The sequence below is a fragment of the Nannospalax galili genome, unplaced genomic scaffold (genome assembly GCF_000622305.1).
Source record: "Nannospalax galili isolate Female #2095 unplaced genomic scaffold, S.galili_v1.0 scaffold888, whole genome shotgun sequence".
Classification (NCBI taxonomy): Eukaryota; Metazoa; Chordata; class Mammalia; order Rodentia; family Spalacidae; genus Nannospalax; species Nannospalax galili.
Genome location: NW_008357921.1, coordinates 624,210 through 645,707, shown reverse-complemented (window position 1 = coordinate 645,707; position 21,498 = coordinate 624,210). Strand labels below are relative to the sequence as shown.

The window sequence follows — 21,498 nt, the reverse complement described above, 5'->3', positions numbered from 1 at the left end:
GTACACTCGCACACTTGTAGGCAATACACTCATACATAAAATAAAAACAAATTAATTTAAAAAATAAAAATGGAATGGCGATAATCTCACTGTGGTTATCCTGTCTGAATGAGGAGTAATTATATTAGGAAGGACTATCTAGAGAAAGTTAGTATTAGCCATATGTTTGATTCTGTGCTTTCAAAATCACCCTACCTTAGACTTAAGGAAGTATATATACTTCTGTGTATACTTAGGCATTTTAGTTTTGAAACTGTATTGGGACATTTGGTATGTTTAAAGGTTTAGTGAAATAATAAAATGTCTAAGTAGTAGCCACTAAGATGACAAGTTGGTTCCCTTCATTTCTTTTTGTCAGAGCTAGCATGGTAGAGCAAATTATCACTGCAGTGCATGACAACATTGTAGTGTAAGGATTTCCAAGTACAGCATATTCATTCCTTGACCTCTTGCTTTGCTTTGCTATCCATGCCCACCTGCCAGTCTTACTTCATTCCGTTGACCTTAGTGGTTTGAGGTGGTATCATAAAGAAGTTCTTGAGTGTGTGATGGACCAAAGTCTGTGAGGTTATCATTTTATAATACAACACACCTTTTCTTATATTGGGTGTGGTCCAAGCAAGGGTCTTCTATGTAGAAGAGAGTTTAAATTCTTCCTTGACAACAGAGATTAGATATTTCTGCCCTTAACATGAGCGTGCTTCTAGAAAATCATGGAGGCTTTAGGGCAGGACAAAGTACTCAGCACAAGATGGTGATAGCAGATTTTTTTTTTTTTTTTTTTTTTTTTTTGAGACAGGGTCTCACTTTGTAGTCTTTGCTGGCCTGGAACTCACAGAGCTACCTGCCTCTGCATCACAAGTGCTGGGATTAAAGGCATGTACCACCATGTCCCTTGATAGCAGATGACTTTAAGGCAAAAATTTAAGATGTCTCACTTTTCTTAATTTGCTGTTGTGAAATTCTAAGGGAGAGCCATTTGGGGTATATTTCTTTGGTTTTGAAAGTCTGTCTGTGTAGCCCAGGTCAAATTCAAAACAATTCTCCTGCCTGAGTACCCCGAGTGCTATCTCGCCTGGCTTTGGAAGGGCCATTTTGATTCACCTCTGTTCGTGGTCTTGGCACAGTTCTGGCTCAATAGCCAGTGTATGGTAACTGTTCCACCGGTGGTGCTCTCTGTGCAATTGAGCAAACTGATTAAGACACAGTTGTTACAGTGCAACTTGTGTTTCATATTCAACCTGTAGCTTTTTACTAGGAAGATATTTCTTGGCATTGGAGGAAAAAGTTAAATACAGCTTTAGTGAAAACCAAAAACAGTCACTGTTGGGTTTTGGAGAAAAATTCTAAAGCCCACTTTGGTATTATCATGTCAAAGCATTAGCTGACTAATTTAGAATGGCATTGAGCGTAATAACTGTGTACATAGAACCACAAAGATGTGGCTGAGTGTGGTGGCACACACCTTTAATCCCAGCACTCGGGAGGCAGAGGCTGTTGGATCGCTGTGAGTTCAAGGCTAGTCTGGTCTACATAGTGAGTTCCAGGCCAGCTGGGGCTACAGGTAGACCCTGTCTCAAAAAGCCACCCCCATTAAAAGGATCAGGCAGATACAATTCTCTGTCCTTACACAAGATGTGTATGTGTATCATAAAGTAGCAGACTACAAGCATAGCTACTCTCAGTTCAGAGCCCTCAGCTCCCACTGCCTTAAGGAACCGAATTCGTACTCCTCTGAATGGGTTGGCACCCCAAGGCCAACCTGTCTCTGACCTCATCTATCTCTGCCCCAATATCTAAGCCCTGTGTCTAACCAGCTCGTGGGACAACTGCTTTGTCCTGTGTGTGGACCTTTAACTCTTCAAGGTTTCCCATCTTGGCAGATCTGATTAGCACTGAGACATTGAAAGATGTGATTCCGATGGCTTTTCACTCCATGCTAACTTCACCCTGTCCACTTTCACGGACCACATAGCTGAGTGCATGAAATAGCAGCATAGGAGCATGAAATTTGAGAAAGACCTCACGAAACCTGAGACATGAGAGGCAAAAGTAATTTTCCTGGCATAGGAAGAGATATTTCAGTTAAAAGGTACAGCATGCACAAATATGTTGAGGTGAGAGAGCAGAAGTTGGGACTGATTCTCCTTTAGAACATAGGCTCATCAGGAGTCTGAGTCACCTCTCAATGCCACCTCTTTAGGCTTAGTGAGAATTGGGCCTGGAGCCAGCCTGCTTCTGGGCAGAGCCACATGCCACCATTCACAAGCCAGGTGATCTTGATTACCTCACTTGACCACTTAGCTGCTGTAGTGGTTAAATAAGCAGAATCATGGTATCTGCCTTATGTGATTGGTATGGGGATTAAGTGAGTTAGTAAAGCACCTGGAAGTCATGTAAAGCACCTGGAAGAGTGCCTAGACTGCTAGATATTCAGAAGGTGATGGATCATGGTGTTTGTGGGTTTTTCTCCAGCTGTATGTAACAGCCATTTAAATGCTTTGTTTAGATAAGGAAAGTGAGGCAATCCTACAGATGAGCAAACTGAGACCTTCAGTTGATAGGTTGGTAGAGTGCTTGCTTTGCATGCATGAGACCATGGGTTTCATCCCCAGTGAGGAAAAAAGAGAATTTAAGACCTGAACCAGGTGTGGTGGCGCACACCTTTAGTCCCAGTACTCAGGAGGCACAGGTAGGTAGATCTCTGTGAGTTCAAGGCCAGTTTGGTCTACATAGTGAGTTCCAGGCCAACTGGAGACCCTGTCTCAAAATGAAAAACAAACAAAAAAAAGAGGCCTGAGTTAAGAAGGAAGAGAAAAGAGTACGGGGCCAGGTTACAGTCTACATACATACAAATGGGCATTGACCTCATTGCTTTGTTAGAGAGGCATAGGATGGGACTTGCTATATCTTGCAGTACAGACTAGAGCACTGAGTTGAGTTTTGGGCCTTTCTGTCCAAGCCACTAATGCGTTTGAAATTGCCCTTTCAGCCAGGCTTTGTGCTGCAGGCATTTAATCCCAGCACTCAAGAGGCAGAGGCAGGCAGATCTCTGTGTGTTTGAAGCCAGCATGATCAGTACAGCGAGGGCTACATAGTAAGACCTATCTAAAATTAATTGATTAATTAATTAAATTGTCCCTTCAATATGTTGGAAATCTACTTAGTGACTCTTATCCTATCTGTCTAAAAATGAAACAATAGAATGGAATAGAAAATATCAGAGTACATCATATCTAGTAGAGGAAAGTGTTGCATTATTTCACAAAATTCTTATATCAATTATATTCATCCTGAATATTTTATAGTACAATTAAATGTATTTGTTTTGATGGATCAGCTAATAAAAATTTCTATGAGTTTTATTGGCAAAATGTAGAGTTACCGAAGGGGATGACCATTATGGGAACAAGGCTAAGCCTTTCCAAATGGAGAACTGGCCAAAGGAAAGGAGGTGTAATAGGTGGAACTTAAAAGACGAGATTGCTGCTCACCCATCTGTAGGCCACCTTGGAGAAGGAGCAGGTGTGTTCTGAATGGCCCCTCCATGGGGTAACTTATGGAGGGAAATTCCCATTCATTACAAGGTAGGACCTCCTGACTCAGAGGAATGAGCTGCCCCATCACTGACTACTCACAGAGACACTGGATAAGGGTTCAGGCAGTACAAAGGCACATGCTTCTTTTTGAGGGGGGGCCAGGTAATACTGGGAATTGAACCTAGGACCTAATGTATGCAAGGCAAGCGCTCTACCGCTGAGCTACAGCCCCAAGGCACCTACTTTAAAAACTTTATAGGTCTATCCCAATAGGAGGGCTTCTATAGATATGGGCTGGCCAGTCCTCTCTGCCCTTAACACTCTGCAATGACTTTATGGTGCACTTACATAATACTTGGTCTTTTCAGCAGTTGTACCACCTATTTATTCTGATCTTTGCCCATCTCTTCATTTCTTCCCTACTTCCTTCCCAGCCACACAAGGTAGGTTACCATACAGCCTACCATGTACTCTGTTTCTATGCTCACATTCTGTCTTCTCTATCTGGAATAGCTTCTGCCCCTTCATAGACTTTCCAACCCCTAGTTACCCATTAAAGTTCATACAGGGGTTAATTTCTCTGGGCATTTTCTTAAATGCCCAACCCCCTCCTGAGCTTCTAATCTCTGGAGTATTGGTTGGCTTGTCTGAGGTAGTGGTCGGTAGTGTGGGGGATTCAGAATCAAATAGAGCAGTATTCAAATCTAAGCCATTATTTACCATTAGTAACCATGTGGCCTTGAACAAAATATTCTCTTTGTTCCTCACCTCTGAAAAAATATCTGCTTGGAGGGTTATTGAGACAAGTTGAATTGGTCTGTGTGAAGTACTTAGAACTCTTGCTGGTGGGTAGTAAAATTCTGTACATATGAGCTGTTACAGTGGTTAATGTTATTACCTCTTTTGTTATAATGATCACACCTATGACATTGCTACTGTTGGTTTACAGATCTGTCTTCTAGACTTAAAGGGTTTTAGAGGACAAGGACTATGTCCTGTTGATGATATCTACAAAGTCTAGCACAGGGTCAGGTATATGTATAATGGGTGTTTATCAGGCTTTACTGAGAGTGTTCATGTATAGACTCCAAAGTCCTGTAAAACATGCTAGGCACTAAGGAATCTGAACACTTCTTTAAGGGCAACTCCTGAGTGTTAGGAAATTATGTATTAATTTGAAGAAGCTGTTAACAAAGCTGTTCTGATTTTTTTCTCAGCCATTTTTTTTGTTTAAAAGTTCTTTATTCATTAACTATTGAAAGATCAATAGAATTGTTAAAATAGCAAAAAATTCCACTATTTCTAGTTTTGCTTGGGTAGGACTTTTACTAGCAGTGTATGGTAGGAGTTGTGTGTGAAGTGGCAAGCCATGTAGCAGTAGCTGCAGACAGCACATGAAGTATGAAGTGTGGGTAGAATAGGACTTAATCACTGCTTTGAGAGATTTTAAGAGTGCAAGGCCCACTGGCAGGGTTGATGGGTGTTAACCTGGGCAGCAGGTACAGAGAGCAAGCTCTATAGAGCATGGATGAAGGACAGGGTTAGCACTTAAGTACATGACCCCAAACTGCAAGGAACCCCCAGGTCATCTGGTCAAAGAAAGAGTGGTGTTGAGTCAGTGCAGCTGTGTGACCTTGGATAGGTTTCCTGATCTCTCTTCTATAGTTGTGGAGAGGTGAATAGTATCATTACTCTTAGGAAGAATTAATGATATTATGACTATGATGTGTTTTGAACAGTGTGTGGATTTAGCAAGTGCTCAAAGTTAGTTTCCCAATCCATGCGTCATTCCCAAATGAATGTGTTATAGCTATGTTAAACCCTTTAGACTTTGAGTGATACCAATACCTTCTTAGTACACCATGTTAGGAAGTTGGAAAGTAACTATCACCTGGTCCTGTTGTAGCCACACCTAGGGGCTTAGGGTACATGGAGGCTGTGATCTGTGCCACCTCTCTCCTTACTCTCCAGGTCCACTTTTTATATTTAGGATGTGCTTAAAATGTTTGTGGAGCTGACACTAGAACCCAGGACTTCATGCATGCCAGATAAGTGGACAAATGTGTTATACTCTCAACCCTTAACATTTCCCAATATTTAAAAATTTTACAAAAGCACTGTGTGTAGATCGCAGAAGACTGAAAATACAACTAAATGAAACTAGGAAAATATAAAACATTATCACTATTAACATTTTAGTATTCTGATCTTTTTAACACATACATGTAAATTAATTTTTTTACTAATACATGAAGTGCGCAAATGCTTTTTCTTTTCTTTTTTTTTTTTTTTTTTTGAGACAAGGTATCCCTGTAGCCACAGCTGGCCTGGATTCACTATGGAGACCAGGCTGGCCTCGAACTCACAGAGATTGGCCTGCCTCTGCCTCCCAAAGTGCTGGGATTAAAGGTGTGCGCCTCCCACTTCCGCTCTCCCCCAAATGAATGCTTTTTCTTTAAACAATATTCTTTTGTAACCTGCTTTATTTAAATTACTTTTTTCTTTTGTGCGTGTATGGGGGGGCGGGGTATATGTGTCCTACAGGAGGTCAGAGGACAAATGTGAGAGTCAGTTCTCTCCATCTACCATGTGGGTCCCAGAGATCAGACTCAGCTCATTAGGCTTGGCAGCAGGTGCCTTTATCTGCTGGGTCATCTCTCTAACCCATCTATGTTTTGAGATTAATGATCTTCAGTTTTCCTTGTCAGTACATTTCTGTTTAATCTAATACCCAGCAAATATTCAAATCTGTACAATTGTTCCCCCAAAATTATTCATGATAGATGTCTCCAGTGTATATAAAATTTTAACTAAAGGAAATGAGATATTATATTGCTTTTTTAAAAAGGCTGTTAAGATGGCTCATTGGGTAAAACCGCCTGCTGCTCAAGCCTGATCACTCAAGCCTGAGTTTGATCCCCAGAACCCACAGTGAAAGAGAGAGCCAACTCCCAAAAGTTGTCCCCTGACCTTTACATGTGTGCTGTGGCATGTGCATGCCTGCACACCACACACACACACACACACACACACACACACATACACACACACTAATAATAATGATAATAAATTTTTAGGGACTGGAAAGATGGCTCAACAGTTAAGAGCACTAGCTGCTCTTGCAGAGCACCTGGGTTCTTTTCCCAACACCTACATGGTGGCTAATAGCCATCCATAACTCCAGTTCCAGAGGATCCAATGCCCTCTTCTGGCCCCCAAGATCATTGCTTGCATGTGGTGCACTGAGATACAGGCAGACAAAACACTCATTCACATAAAATAAAATGAAATTTAAAAAATTAATTAAAAAATAATGAATTTTACAAAGTTGTTCTTTCATTCCACGCTTGAAATAGATACTTTAAATTTTTGGTTTTTATCTCTATCGGTTGTACATGCACAAAGTGTAGAGTCCGGCAGCCTCAAATAATGACTCTACTCTCCTGCCCCCGTGTCTCATTTCCCAAGCACAGTTGCTTTACAGCTCTTTGACTGTTTCTTGGGTATTCATCTTGGTTTCACCAAATAATACATTTATATCACTTCTTTGAGATTTTGCAGTACTTTAACTATTTTATTCCCACCATAGGAGGTAAGATGTCGCCTTTCACCTTCCTGCCTATGCATGTACATCCTTGGTTCTCTTAAGATTTGTTTAGACCACCCTTTGATGTTTATGTAACAAAGATTATGTAAATTCTTTTCAGAGCTGAGTCCTGTAGTTTCCCATTATTATTTCCCCTTCATCTTTTTTATTTCCTCTGAGTTAACAATTAAATTAGTACTTAAAAAAAAAAAAACTTTTGCCAAGGCTGGAGAGATGGTTAAGCAGTTAAGAGTACTTACTGTTCTTACAGAGGACCCAGGTTTGGTTCCCATCATCCACAGGGCAGCTCACAACCATCTGTAACACCAGATGCCCTCTTCTGGTCTCTGAGGGTACCAGGCATGCATGTGATACACTCATATACATAAATAAAAATAATATCTTAAAAAAGAACTAAAAAAATTTTTTTGTCAGTGCTAGGGATCAGCCTTCTTCATGGTAGCCAAGCACTCTGCCACTGAGACCCAAATGCAGCTCCTGATACTTTGATTTTCCTTAATTTTTAGGTCTTTTATTAATAGTTTAGTCCTGAATTCTCTACCAGTTGTCAAAATGTTCTGAAACATAAACGGTCAGTATGTTTGAACTCATGGATATTCTGTCAGCTTCATCTTCTTTCTTTAAAATTTTTATTTTGTTTATGTGTATACATGCATTTGTGTAAACAAATATGTGCCACATGAGTACAGGTGCCTGTGGAGGCCAGAAGAGAATATCCATCTCTCCAGCTCCAGCTTCATCTTCTTAAAGGAAGAGTCCCTAGAGTCTTCTGATATGCTGTAAGCTGAAGTTGTTGTCCTCTAGACTGCTGTGCTGGTGTTTTAGAGTCTCCATTATCCTGAGGATGCATTCTGCCTTGGTTGAATCCCATTCCTTTTTGTTTTTTGTTTTTTGGGTTTTTTTTTTTTTTTTTTTGGTCTTTTTGAGACAGGGTCTCCGGGTAGCCCCAGCTGTCCTGGAACTCACTATGTAGACCGGGCTGGCCTTGAACTCACAAAGATCCGCCTGCCTCTGTTTTTAGTATTTTTTTTATTGAGCTTTTGCACATTTCATACAACAGTTCTTAATCAATGCCCCCCCGCCCCGAACCTCATGCATTCCACCATGCATGTTAAGTCCTAGCTGGTCAAGCATTTGTACTCAGATGTCCTTTGGTGCAAATTCATTCTCTGGAGTCTAGTCAGCCTATCTAGAGAGCTTAAGGAAGGTTTACTTTCCCCTCACCCAGCAGTAATCAGTCTCCAACAGTTCCCAGACTAGGGTCAGCCCACCACCCATTTCCATTGCTCCACTCTGGGCCCTTGTCTGATTGAGTTGGCATGAGTCTCGTTCTTGATGCCACCATTGCTGCAAATTCACATGGGCAAGCTTCCAGTGACCTAAAACCCTCTGTTTCTCTATACTCATGGAGAAACCCTTCTCTTAAAATCTTTCCACCCCCTCTTCCAAAATGGTCCCTGACCTGTGGGTGGGTGAGGTTTAATATAGGAGTCCTATCTGGGGACACACACTTTGCAGTCTCTTATTCTCTAAAACTTAGCTAGCTGTGGCCTTCTGTGTGTATCACACCCTGTTGTATAAGGAAGTTTTGCTGGTAAGAATTGAGGGTTTTCTCTAGGATCTATGACCTCTCCAGCCATATATATTTGGCTGAATTACAGTGCCACCCATGAGTTCACGCCCATTGAGAGGGCTTTAAGTCCAATTAGATAGCTATTTATTACCCCCCAGATAACAGTGCCACTACTGCACCAATAGACGTAGTTTGTTATGCCAATCATTATGGTTATTAGGCTTTAGGACTGGGTTGGCCCATTCATTGATTTTTCTCGCTTAGCAGCTTGCATAGTGTCCTCTAGAACTATGAGAGCTAAGCTTCAGGGAAGAAGCTTCCAGTTTAGTTCCTACTCCATTGCTCCAGGTCCTGTGTCTGAAGTATGTCCTGTCTTCAGCAATAGGGTCTTATCATCAAGTTCTGGGAGATACCCAAGGACTATGACAGTAGCCCATATTATTTTGGGAATCTCTTGGACTACTCTGACTAACCACTTAAAGGGAGGTCTCTCCTGTCTGGCACTGTGCTCCTTGCCATACAACCCCCAGATATCCACATGCATATGTTCAGACACTGTATGTGTATTTCTTCTCAGGGGGTTCCCAAGCCAGCTCATTTCCCTCTGGCTTCCCATGCCACCCAAGCTCCATTCATCTTTCCTTTCTATCTCTGTCTTATCTCTACACAAATGAAATTTCTTCCCATATGCTAAATATGAATCCTTTTATTTACAGACAAGTATACCGTACACCACTCATCAAAGAAGCTTCTTTTTGCAACAGATGGAGGCTACTGCAGAGTTCCACAACTGGCCACACACAAAGACTATATGTCTGAGAGATGCCTAGCCCTAGGTGACATATCTACAGTAGAACCTCTACATCTAAGACTCATGGAACATAGCAGAACAGAGGGTAGAGAAAATACTAGTGTTTGTTTTTTGAAACAAGGTCTCTGTTGCCACAGCTCACCTAGAATTCACTATGTAGACCAGGCTGACCTCTATCTCACAGAGATCTACCTGCCTCTGACTCCCAAGAGCTGGGATTAAAGTGTGTGCCAGCACACCTGGATTCTCTTTTCTTGGGATGTTCCTTTATTCTGGTGACCAGTCCTCGAGGGACTTTCTGGAAAGGGAGCATTAAGTAGTTCCTTCTTTTTCTTTTAAAGAACCTTGTATATGCAAGAATGTTTTTATTCTGCTATCACAGTATTTTGACTGTGGTAGAGTGTTGACTTATGACTTAGATAGGCTCCTCCAAGGATGCTGAAGCCACTGTTTGCTTCTGTTCACCTTCTGTCCACTGCGTCTGCTGATCAGTTTTATCCTCATTCTTGAGCTCTTGTCAAGAAACCATTTCTTCTCCTTGGAAACAGGGACTTCTCTTTCTCCTCACTACTATGAAATTTCTTTTTTTTTTTTTTGAGTCTCACTTTGGAGCCCGGGCTAGACTTAAACTTGGAATCCTCCTGCCTCTATCTCGTGAGTGCTGGGATTATAGGCATTGATGCAGGGTATTCTACCCCTTCAGTCTCCGAATTCATGTACTTTGGTATGGAAAAAAGTCATGGTGAGTCATCTCTGTTGTGATTTCCTCCTCTGCATTCTGTGTTCCATCTGACCTTCTGAATCAGCTAAATCAGTCTTCTTGTATTTCTTTCTTTTGTCCCTCCCAGTTTCTGTCATTTGCCTTTCTGCTCTACTTTCAAGTCTTTTCACTTTACCTTTCAACATTGTTTGTTTGTTTGTTTGTTTGTTTGTTTGTTTGAGACAGGGTCTTACTATGTAGCCTGGGCTGGCCTAGAACTCCCTATGTAGACCACTCTGGCCTCAAACTCACAGAGATCCTCCTCCTCTGCCTCCAAAGTACTGAGATCAAAGGCACATACCACCCTGCCCTGTCCACCCTTTCAGGACTCTAATGAGAGTTTCATTTTTATTTCTTTAGTGATGCTCTTCTTTTCCTCTTGGTGTTTGGAGACAGGGGCTTGCTGTAGTGTATGTGACCCCAGCCTGACCTCAGCCTCCAAAATGTTGAAGTTACAGTTGCATTACCATGCCCAGGTAAAATGCCTTTCTATCTCTGGAAGCCTGGGGCTTGAGGTCAGGCTTGAACTCTAGATTCTTCTGCCTCAGCACTTGAGTGCTGGGATTACAGGAATTTGTCACCACATCCAGAAAATATACAAATTTTCAGAAATGTTTTAGAATGTTCTTAGTGAGGGACTAGAGCAATGAATCAATGGTTAAGAACACTGGCTACTCTTGCAGAGGACTGGGGTTCAGTTCCCAGCACCCACATAATGACTGATTACCATTTGTAACTCCAGTTCCATGGAATCCAGTGCCCTCTTCTGACCTCTGCATGCACCTTACATGGTATATTTACATACATGTAGGCAAACATACACATAAAATAAGAATATATAAAATATAACAAAAAAATTTTAAGAGTATTCTCAGTCTACCATTATTAGTAATAGATTTTTCATGGTTGCAATATCTTTTGTCAGATACGGGGTGGTGATTGTACAACTCTGATCCCCACTGAATAGTTCATTTTAATGGGGTGAATTTTATGGGGGTGAATTATGCATCTCAGTAAAGCTAGTATTAAATACAGCTTTTTAAACATTTCTATGAAGATATTAATCACTTTTTTGAGGTTTTCTTTTCCCTGTACAGTCCTCTGGTTGTTCTCTGTGTTTCACAGTAGGCTTTCTTAAGTGTCTAGTGGTTCTAGGTATCCACTCACCAGAGAATGAGAGACTAGACCCAACATTCTTGAGGCAGAGGCAAGAAAACTGCTACAAGTTTTATACTAGCTTGAGTTACATGGCGAGTTCCAGGCCAGCCCAGGGCTACATAGTGAGAGACCCTGTCTCAAAAAACAGACAAGCAAATGAAAAACAGCACAAAAGAAAAATAATGACACCTCAATATCAATGCTGACCTGATATTTTCTAACTGCTTTCTAAATGCTCTTTGCAGTAGTCCTCTCTACTTTCAGCACTACCTGTTGCTACCATGTCCAAAGGCTTCAAGAGTTCTGCAGTGTAGGGCCAGCAAGATAACTCAGCAGATGAAAGTGCTTGCTGCCGAGTCTGATGGACATAAGTTTGATCCCTGGGATCCCATGGTAAAAAGAAAGAACTGACTCCCAGAAGTTGTTCTATGACCTCCACATGCATGCTGTGGCATCTACATTCATTTAGATTCATTCATTCATTCATTCATTCATTCATTCATTCTCTCTCTCTTTCTCTCTCTCTCTCCCCCCACAATGAAAAAAGAAATAAAAGAGTTCTTCAGTGCAAAACAGTTTGCTTCTCAGTGTTACCCACTCCTAACTCAGATTCCACTTTCTTGGGTCAGCCTACCCAGTACAACCCATCCATCTGTTTCTCAGTTTTTAAAATTATGTGGTTGTTGCCTGTTTCTTTGCTTTGTTTTTATGTTTCAAAACAAGAATGAGGGGCTGGAGAGATGGCTCAGCAGTTAAGAGCACTAACTGCTCTTGCAGAGGACCTGGGTTCAAGTCCCAGTACCCACATGGCGGCTACAAACCTTCCTTAACTCCAGTTCCAGGGGAATCCGAAGTCCTCTTCTGACCTCTGTGGCATTGCACAACATGGGTGCACTCACATACATACAAGCAATACACTTATACACATAAAATAAAAATAATGAATAAAATATCTTAAAAAAAACAAGAATGAGCCAGGTGTGTTGATCCACGCCTTTAATCCCAGCACTTGGGAGGAAGAGGCAGGTGGATCTCTGTGAGGTCAAAGCCTTATTTTGATATATCACAGTGAAAGATTTATCGTCCTCTTTTTTTTTAAAAAAAACAAAAAAAAAAAAAAAAAAAAAAAAAAAAAAAAAAAACAATGAGCCTGTTTATAATACTGTCTTAGTGAGGTTTGGGAAGGAAACTGAAACAGGTACATTTGTTGCAACTTCTTTGAATGTTGCAGATAGACAGTTGTCTAGCTGTTGCTGTTAAGTCCTGAGAGATGGAGTGGCTATTCCTTCTCAAAACTTCCTAATCTACCCTTAAACCCTACTGACAACAGAAAAGGGCATCTTTTTTAAAAAAAACCATTTTATTATTTTTATTTTATGTGTATGAGTGTATTGCCTGCATGTATATAAGTGCACCCGTGTCATGCAATGCCTGCAGAGGTCAGAAGAGGGTGTTGAATTCCCCCTGGAACTGAAGTTACTGATAGTTGTTAGCTGCCATGTGGGTGCTGGGAATCAAACCCAGGTCCTCCTCAAGAGCAGCCCGTGCTTTTAACTGCTGAGCCATCTCTCCAGCCCAGAAAAGTGCATCTTTATGATGAGCATTGCCCTTGGACTTCTATTGAATGACATTAATGTTAGCTGCTGCTTCCCTCCTTCCTACTACAGTCATCATATTTAGAGGATTGTCACTCCCTGTTACCACTTTTCCACTGTGAAGATTCCATGGTCTCTAGGTGTAGCTCAGTGGTAAGGCACTTGCCTTGTGTATAAAGGTCCTCAGTTTGATCCTAGCACCATGCATGCACACAAGGGAAGGAAAGGAAGGAAAGGAAGGAGGGAGAGAGGGAAGGAGAAAATGTTAGTATTTGAGATTCTACTGTCCTTTAGCTGTTCTCCGCAGAGCCCAGTTTCTAGTTGTTTTTCCATCTTGGTCTCCATCTTCTAACTTTGGTGTATAGCTTCATTCAGCCTTCTTGATCAGCTCTAATCCATAGTACAACAAGGTATCTCCTTTTGTTCCATGGTACTCTGATTCGTGTAGTCTTTGATCCTACTAACTTTTGGGATAATCGTGTCAAGTTGAATAGAAGCAAAAAGAATGCTGTGATTTTTCCTTAGCATGCCACATCTTTTTTTTTAACTTTTACAAAAACCTTATTGAGAATTTCATACATGCATATACGGTGTTTTGATAAAATCCATGCCCACTCCCTCCCCTCCAACACCTCCCATATCTCCCCATCACTTTTTCCTGATAACTTCATGTACTCTTTCTTCTTCTTTGATTTATTTTTTTATGGGGCATTTGGCTGCTCTAACATTCCCAATTTTTTAAGGATTAGATACAAGCTCCAAAATACTTTTGACATTTTTGGCCTTTGGAACAGAGTATGTTGCTAAGGGGCCCAAGGACATTTTGAATTTTAGCCAAGAAACTGGCTACTTTTCTTTGGGGTCTTTTTACCCTAACTGCCTAGCCAGTTCCTACCTCCTATTCTTATGCCATCCTCTGAAGGAGTTACCCAAATTACCAATAGGGAATTAGGACCCAGACCGCTCTGGCTTCTGAACCATGCTAAACAGGGACGCAGGGTGAGGCAATTGGAGTACCCCTTCATTGGGTCTATATAAAAGACCAAAATTGCATAACTCTTGTCTCTAAGGGGAAAAGAAAGTCCTTGAATCATGAATAGGAGATGTGAAGGAGAAGTAAAAGCAAGAGTAATTAGCATTACAAGTTCTAGACAGGGAAATAGAAAAACGTCAGAACAGAGCAAGCATGTCACATCTAAGTTTCTACATTTGTGCCTATGGTTTTTGGGCCAAAACACAGGAATCTGCATTTGGCATTTGTTCCTTTTGAATACTGATATATCTGTGATGGGATGGAAATAGTATTGTTTTCACCATGAAGCCTCAGTGGGTTATTTCCCTGTCTCATGAAGCAGAGGAATAAGGAAAAGAGACAGGAGTTTTAAGGAAGAGAGGCTTACTTGGAAAGGAGGGCAAATGACTCAAGTTGTTCATGGTGAAGAAGTCTGTGTGTATATAGATCAGCAACAGGACAGAAGCCAGGATGAGGAGGGACCAAGATTGGGAGAAAGGATGCAGTTCTGTGAGGAAGGCCTAGTAGGACATGGCCATGACAGGGAGCAGGGGGACAGAGGTTATAGATTGGAAAAATGGAACCCCACTCTGCTAGTGGCTTTACCTGTTCCTTATCCAGGCAGCAGCTTGTTGGGAACACTTGTTTCATCCTTGCTTCATCTTTCAGAACAAGAAGCTAATGCTTATGCAGATACAGAAGCTCATTTAAGGTCCCACAGCTAGCTGATAGACTAACTAGTATTAAAACCAAGTCCCATGATGAGCCAGGTTTCCTAAATAGCCCAATATGGGGAAGGAGCATGGTGAGACAATGATTAAAGGTTAGTGAAAACTGGGCAGTGAAGCAGGTAAACCAAGGCAGCTCTTGTGTCCAAAGACTGTGTAAAAGAAAAAGCCGAGGGTAGGCGTGTTGGAGCACGCCTTTAATCCCAGCACTTGGGAGGCAGAGGCAGGCAGACTTCTGTGTTTGAGACCAGCCCAGTCTACATAGCGAGTTCCAGGCCAGCTGGGGCTATAGGGAGACCCTGTCCCAAAAAGACCAAAAAAAAAGGAGAGAGAGAGAGAGAGAGAGAAAAGAAAAGAAAAAGCCCAGCTAAAACTGAATACCTGACAAGAATACCTGACAAGAATCAGCTTAAGGGTAGAAGAGTTGATTTTGGCTCACAGTCTAAGAAAGAATGCAGTCCATCATGGCCAGGAAGATACAGCAGCAGAAGTACAAGGTAGTTGGTCACATTATGTCTGTGGTCAGGAAGCAGAGAGTGGACAGGAAGTGGGGCCAGGCTATAAAATAAAACCTCAGGTCCTGCACGTAATGTCCCAAAACTTCCTCCAGCTAGGCTCAACCTCCTAAAAGTTCTACAACTTTCCAAAATAGTACGACCAGTTGGGGACCAAGTGTTCAGATATGCAAGCCTATATGGGGACATTTTATATTCAAACTACAGCAATTTTCAATTACTGAAAAATTTTGTAATGCATGCTTTCTTCTGAAATTATTTAGCGAGGTGGAGGAATTACTGCCTTGGAAGAGAAAGGAGATTATAAAATTGTGATATGTCTTATAAAGCACAGTGAGTTACTATTATTTGTTCTACAACTCAAAAACTGGATGTCACAGTACTTACGTATCTTATAGGCCTTTGCCCAGTTTGATGCTGAGGGTGATGGGACAGTTGATGCTGAGAACATGTTGGAGGCCCTCAAGAACTCCAGTGGAGCCAATCTTCAGGGGGAGCTGAGTCACGTCATCAGACAGCTACAAGCCTGCTCTCTTGTTCCAGGTAGGCTCTCATGTGACTGCTAAAGGCCCAAGATGCCTTCCTAGAACCAAGGTGTTTTCAATTAGCAGTAATCACACTTTGGATAAACATCACTGACTACAATGCTACCAGTACACAAAGCCTAGAACCAAAATGAACTTTGCTGTACTGTAGACAGATTATACAAACTTGTGACACCATAAACTACCCCCAAAGCATTCATAGATACATGATCTGAACCTGATATATATATATAGTCATTCATTGCTTTCATGTCTCAGTAGTGATGGCTGGGTTGTTCACTGTTTTTCTGCCCCTTTGTCAGGAGGCTGCCTTCCTTGGTTAATCTGCTTTTTCACTCTCTTAAGAAGCCACCTTTTTTTCTTTATTAAAAAATATATTATTTTTTATACGTATGGGTATGAGTATATTGCCTACATGTATATAAGTGTACCAGTGTTATGCGGTGCCCACAGAGGTCAGAAGAAGGTATGAGATCCCCTGAAACTGGAGTTACAGATGGTTGTTAGCCACCATGTGGGTGCTGGGAGCCTAACCCAGGTCCTCTGCAAGAACAGTCAGTGCTCTTAACTGCTGAGCCATCTCTCCAGCCCTTAAGAAGCCATCTTTGGCCCAATTTCTTATTTTTTTCTTTCTTTTTTCTGTTGAGGCAGGGTCTCACTATGGAGCCCTAGCTGATCTGGAACTCACTATTGTAAGCCAGGCTGGCCTTGAACTCAGAGATCTGACTGCCTCTGCTTCCCAAGTGCTGTGTTTAAATACCGCATCCACTACATTTCTTTTATTTTTAAATGCATTACTGTTTAATTAATTAATCTGTCATTAAAGGTCTGTCTTCATTCCTATACTGTGAGCTCCTTGAGAGCAGGGATCTTCTCTTATTTTTGTTGTGTCTTCTCGTATTGTTTTGGCATATGGTAAGCATTTTGTTGTTTTATAAAACTATTATTCTGAAGGGGCTGGAGAGATGGCTCAGTGGTTGAGAGTACTTGCTGCTGTTCTGCTGGGCTCCATTGGCATTGTATGCATATGATGCACTTACATACATGCAGGCAAAATACTCATATACATAAAGTAAAAATAAATAAATCCAAAAAAAAATGCTCTTTGCTGACATAGTGGCACATGCCTTTAATCCCAGCACTTGAGAGATAGAGGCAGGTAGATCTCTGTGAGATCAAGGGCCAGTCTGGTCTACATAACCAGTCCCAGGACAGCTGGGGCTACAGTGAGGCCCTGTCTCAGAAAACCAAAACCAAAATAAAAGGAAACAACCCCCCCCCAAAAAAAAAACAAAAGTAATGTTGCTTCTGTGTTGTACATTTGGAAAAAACTTGGCTTTTTAATGTTTTGCTTGTTTGTTTTTATTTTGTTTATTTTTTTTCTCTCTTGTAGTACGGAAGATTGAACCCAGGGCCTTGTACATGCTATATTATTTCCCAACCTAGCCTGTGTTCTTATGATTTTCTTGGTGACTCAGACTTATGTAAAGACAGAATAAAATTACCTTTGATTTTTTTCCAGTGAGAAGACAGTTGAAGACATTGCACATCATTTGACCTAAAACTTTTCCTGTTCTGTACACTAAATGATACAATACTTAGCACTGTCAGAGCAGAAGAGCAGGATGGATTTTGGTGGGCAGTGTAAATCTGATTGCTCTTGACCCCTCTGACAAAGTGCTGACTGATATATTGAGTTATGGAAGGATAATGTATCTTTTATTTTTATTTACTATAAAATTTGTTTAGAAGAAGCAGTTCATTACAGCTTTAACATACTCAATAACAGTTTCCAGAGCAAAGATACAGCTCATTCAAAAGTGGCTATAAAATTTTTAGGTTCGCAGTTGAACCTAATAACCACATACTTAGAAGAAGCGTTTCATTACAACAGCATTAACATATTCAATAACAATTTCCAGAGCTGAGATGCATCTGTTTCAAAATTAGCTGTAAATTTTTAGGTTTACAGTTGAATTATTACAGTAGTTGAATTAATACAGTTATACAATATTGTACTCAGTATAAACCATATAAGACATAAAATTAAATGACGTTTTAACCTTTAAAAAAGATCTCTATTTCATTATTAAAATATGCAGTTTCATACAGAAAACTTCATTTTTAATGCAATTAACACTAAAGTGTTTGCACATGAGTTTTTAATCTCTATATATCTGATTATTACTAGCCACAGTCGGTTACTTTCTGAACTCCTTGGCATCTGCGCATGGATATAAAGTCATCAGGTAGATTTCAACGGTAATGTTTTTCACATCTACTAATTATTAAGGAGCAAATTTTTATGCTTTGAAGAATTATTATTTTTTAAATTTGTTCTAAAATTTAATAACCACATGATTAGAAGAAGCATTTCATTACAGCTTTAATGTATTCAGTTACACTCCAGTGTATATCCTGTAAGATATAAAGTTGAATGAGTTTTAACCCTTTAAAGAAGATCTCCATTTTATTTTAAAATATGCTGTTTCCTACATTTTTAATGCTACTAATGCTTAGATGTTTGCACATGCGTCTTTAATCTCTATGTATCTGATGATTACTAGTCACAGTCGGTTATACTTGGATCCTTAGTACCTGAGTATGGATATAAAGTCATCAGGTAGATTTTACTGGTAATGTTTATTACCTCTACTATTTAACATGAGGTAAATTTTTATGTTTCCTCCTCAAATATGTCTTTTTTAAAATTTGTTGATTTTTCTGTGTGTATATCATACAGAACATCCCACACAGTCTTATTCATCCATATACCCACCTTCCAAATGGCACCCTCCCAAAGCCTCCCCTCCCACATACTGGACCCCATATACTCTGTCATCCCTGTTACTGTCCTCTGTGTTGTTGACACCCCCGGCCATTCTCCTGTGCTTGTCTGTCTGCTGAATCTAATCAGCCTATCTAGAGAGCCTTGTTTTAGGAAAATCAGCTGTTCCTCATCTAGCAGCAATCAGTTGTCAATATTCCTTTATATGAGATTGGGGTTCTGCTGTTCATTTTCCCAGTTCTATACTGGGTTATTGTCTGGGAGTCATTTGCGCCACCTTGGCCAATAACTCAAAGGAAGGTATCACCTGTCTGGCATTGTTTCTTGTTATATAGCCTTTAGCTATACATATGGACTCTTAAAAATTATATTGACCCTATTAATCTTTGGTTATACTTTCCTTTTGGGTATTTAAGACCCTACAGTTGGTCCAGATAAAACAAGTTATTTTTACTCTTAAGGTCATTTGAGGATCTGTTCCTCAGGGGTCACATGGGCTTGGGAGGAGCCCCTAGCTCCTTTCTTTTACCAGTTCTATGTGAAGATAAGTCAAAGGTCCTGCTTGACCATGCCTGGCTTCACTTGGAAGCATGGAGGAAATGATTCCTCTGTGTTAACCCTCCTCTTTGTAAACTGGACAGTAGTTCAAGTGGGGTCTCCATGGCCTCCTTGTTCAAGAGGACAGGTGACTCAACCATGGTTACAGGACATTTTGAGAGATGCTCATAGTCTCCTGGAACTTAGTCAACCTAGGAGAGCAAGGAGCAAAACTGTCATTTATGTCTCCCTGCCCAAATTAGTATAGGCCTTAAAGTATGGCTGTTAAACGTCCAAGAAGGTTAGTTCCACCAGTCTGGTACTTTTAATTACCATATGCCATGTAGATAGAGCTTGAGCAAAGACCAAACGCTCTCAGATCAACCTTGCCTAGGCATATATTATATTCTTTGATCTGGTTAATTTGTCAGTAGGTTGTTAGCCTAATGTGGTTCCCTCTGGTTTTCTAAAACTAGCTAGGCATTGTTTATCTCTCACATTGTCTAATGCTTCCACCATGGTTTCCCCAATTAAGGTGCCCCCATTTTTTCCATTTCTCCCTTAATAACACCCTTCTCCTATGGTCCCACATCTCTTGAGCTCCTTCTTTCCCTTTATCCCCTAGGTTCCTTGTAGAACCTTCCTTCTACCCTCCATTTAAATAACCCCATTTTAATCCATATCTCCTTTATTAAACTTCACCCATCCAAGGCTCAGGGACCATCTCAGAAGAGAGGGCAGAAAGATTGTTAACAACCAGGGAGGATATGCATGACCATATGGAAACAGAGTCCTTCAAGCCCCTGGGAACCTGCTCGTATATTCAATGGCAATAGGTGTCAGCATATACAAGTCCCATTTAAACTCAGGCAGACAATAACCCAGCATAGACCTGGGATAATGAACAGCAGACCCCAATCTTATCTAAAGGAATATTGGGAACTGATTGCTGCCAGATGAAGAAGGGCTGATCTTCCTAAAACAAGTGACTCTAGATAGACTGACTAGACTCAGTGGATGGACTTGCACTCTATTGTCTATTGTGAAAAGAGCAGCAACAAACATGGATGTACAAGTGTCTCTGCAATAGGATGAGTTCTTTGGGTATATGGCAAGGAGTGGTATAACTGGGTCGAATGGTAGGTTCATTTGTAGTTTTTTTGTTTTTTGGGTTTTTTTTTAAATTTATTATTTTTATTTTATGTGTATGTGTGTATTGCCTGCGTGTAGGTAAGTGTACCCATGTTGTGCAATGCCCATGAAGGACAGAAGGGGCTATCAGATCTCCTGGAACTGGAGTTAAGAATAGTTGTTAGCTGCCATGTGGGTGCTGGGATTCAAACCCGGGTCTTCTGAAAGAACAGCCAGTGTTTTTAACCACTGGGCCATTTCTCCAGCCCCCATTTGTAGTTTTCTAAGAGTTCTCCACACTGCTTTCCATAGGGGTTGAACAAGTTTGCAGCCCCACTATGGGGTGTGGGGATCTCGGGGCGCCAGCTGCTAGCATGGCGCCGGTCTCCTGCGCACACCTAGGAAGCGGCGGGTGCTTCTCCAGTCTCTGTGGGTCTCTGCTACCGAGGCTGGCCCGGTCGAGTTCCGCCCCAATTTCACCCGTGCACTCTCTCTCTCTAAGTTCGGGGCCCGTCAGCTGCCGGGTCACGAGGAGAGGTGCGGGGCGGCTAAAGCTGGATTTCTGTGAGTCGATGACAGAAGGATAGCGCCCCCCGGGGAGGCTGGATCGTAGGCAGTAAGACACAGAACTCAGCTCAGTCAGTGGTACAGCCCCTTTATTCAGTGACTCAGCTCGGCTCCACGTCTTAGTGATTCAGCTCTGATTAATTAGGGGAAACCAGGACATTTATACTGTGGGGGCAGTGGCAAAAGCCTTGGTGGATAAGTGCTTTCAGGATGCCCCATTTACATGTGGTGGTGGGCTCCTGCCAGGCTGTCAGACAGTGCCTGAAAATCACACAGGAAAACCTGACAGTTTCAGAGCCGGAGGCCATGTTTCTGTGACAGCAACTTCAAAAGATGAGACAGGAAGATGCTGGGAAGGCACCCTGCTGATAAAAGGAGTCTCTGCATATGAAGCTGAGCCCATAGGCTATCCGGACATGGAGAGACTGCTACTTTACACAACACGGGTCCCCAAGAATAGCCTTATAAGCTAGGTATCTAAATATATTTGTTACAGCAGTTTATAATAGTAAAAATTTTAAGTATTCCAAAAACCCAAGTATGAATAGAAAATTGTGAACAAATTGCAGTACACTCATCTTGTTTAAGGTTTCCCAGTTATGAAATTCAAAAGTAAGGTTTTCAATATTGAC

The 21,498-nt window shown here is 41.2% G+C and overlaps 1 protein-coding gene across 3 annotated transcripts in view; it reads left to right on the top strand.

The window, feature by feature from the left end:
• The window catches only part of Zzef1 (zinc finger ZZ-type and EF-hand domain containing 1), a 165,687-nt gene that overhangs the window by 5,343 nt on the left and 138,846 nt on the right, over positions 1-21,498 (top strand). For all 3 annotated transcript variants that reach the window (XR_001872100.2, XM_029557454.1, XM_008855631.3), the window contains exon 2: positions 15,697-15,841. Coding sequence is in view for 2 of the 3 variants with exons in the window: in XM_029557454.1 (XP_029413314.1) it covers positions 15,697-15,841 (145 nt within the window). In the remaining variant the exon portion in view is untranslated. The remainder of the gene's footprint in view (positions 1-15,696; positions 15,842-21,498) is intronic.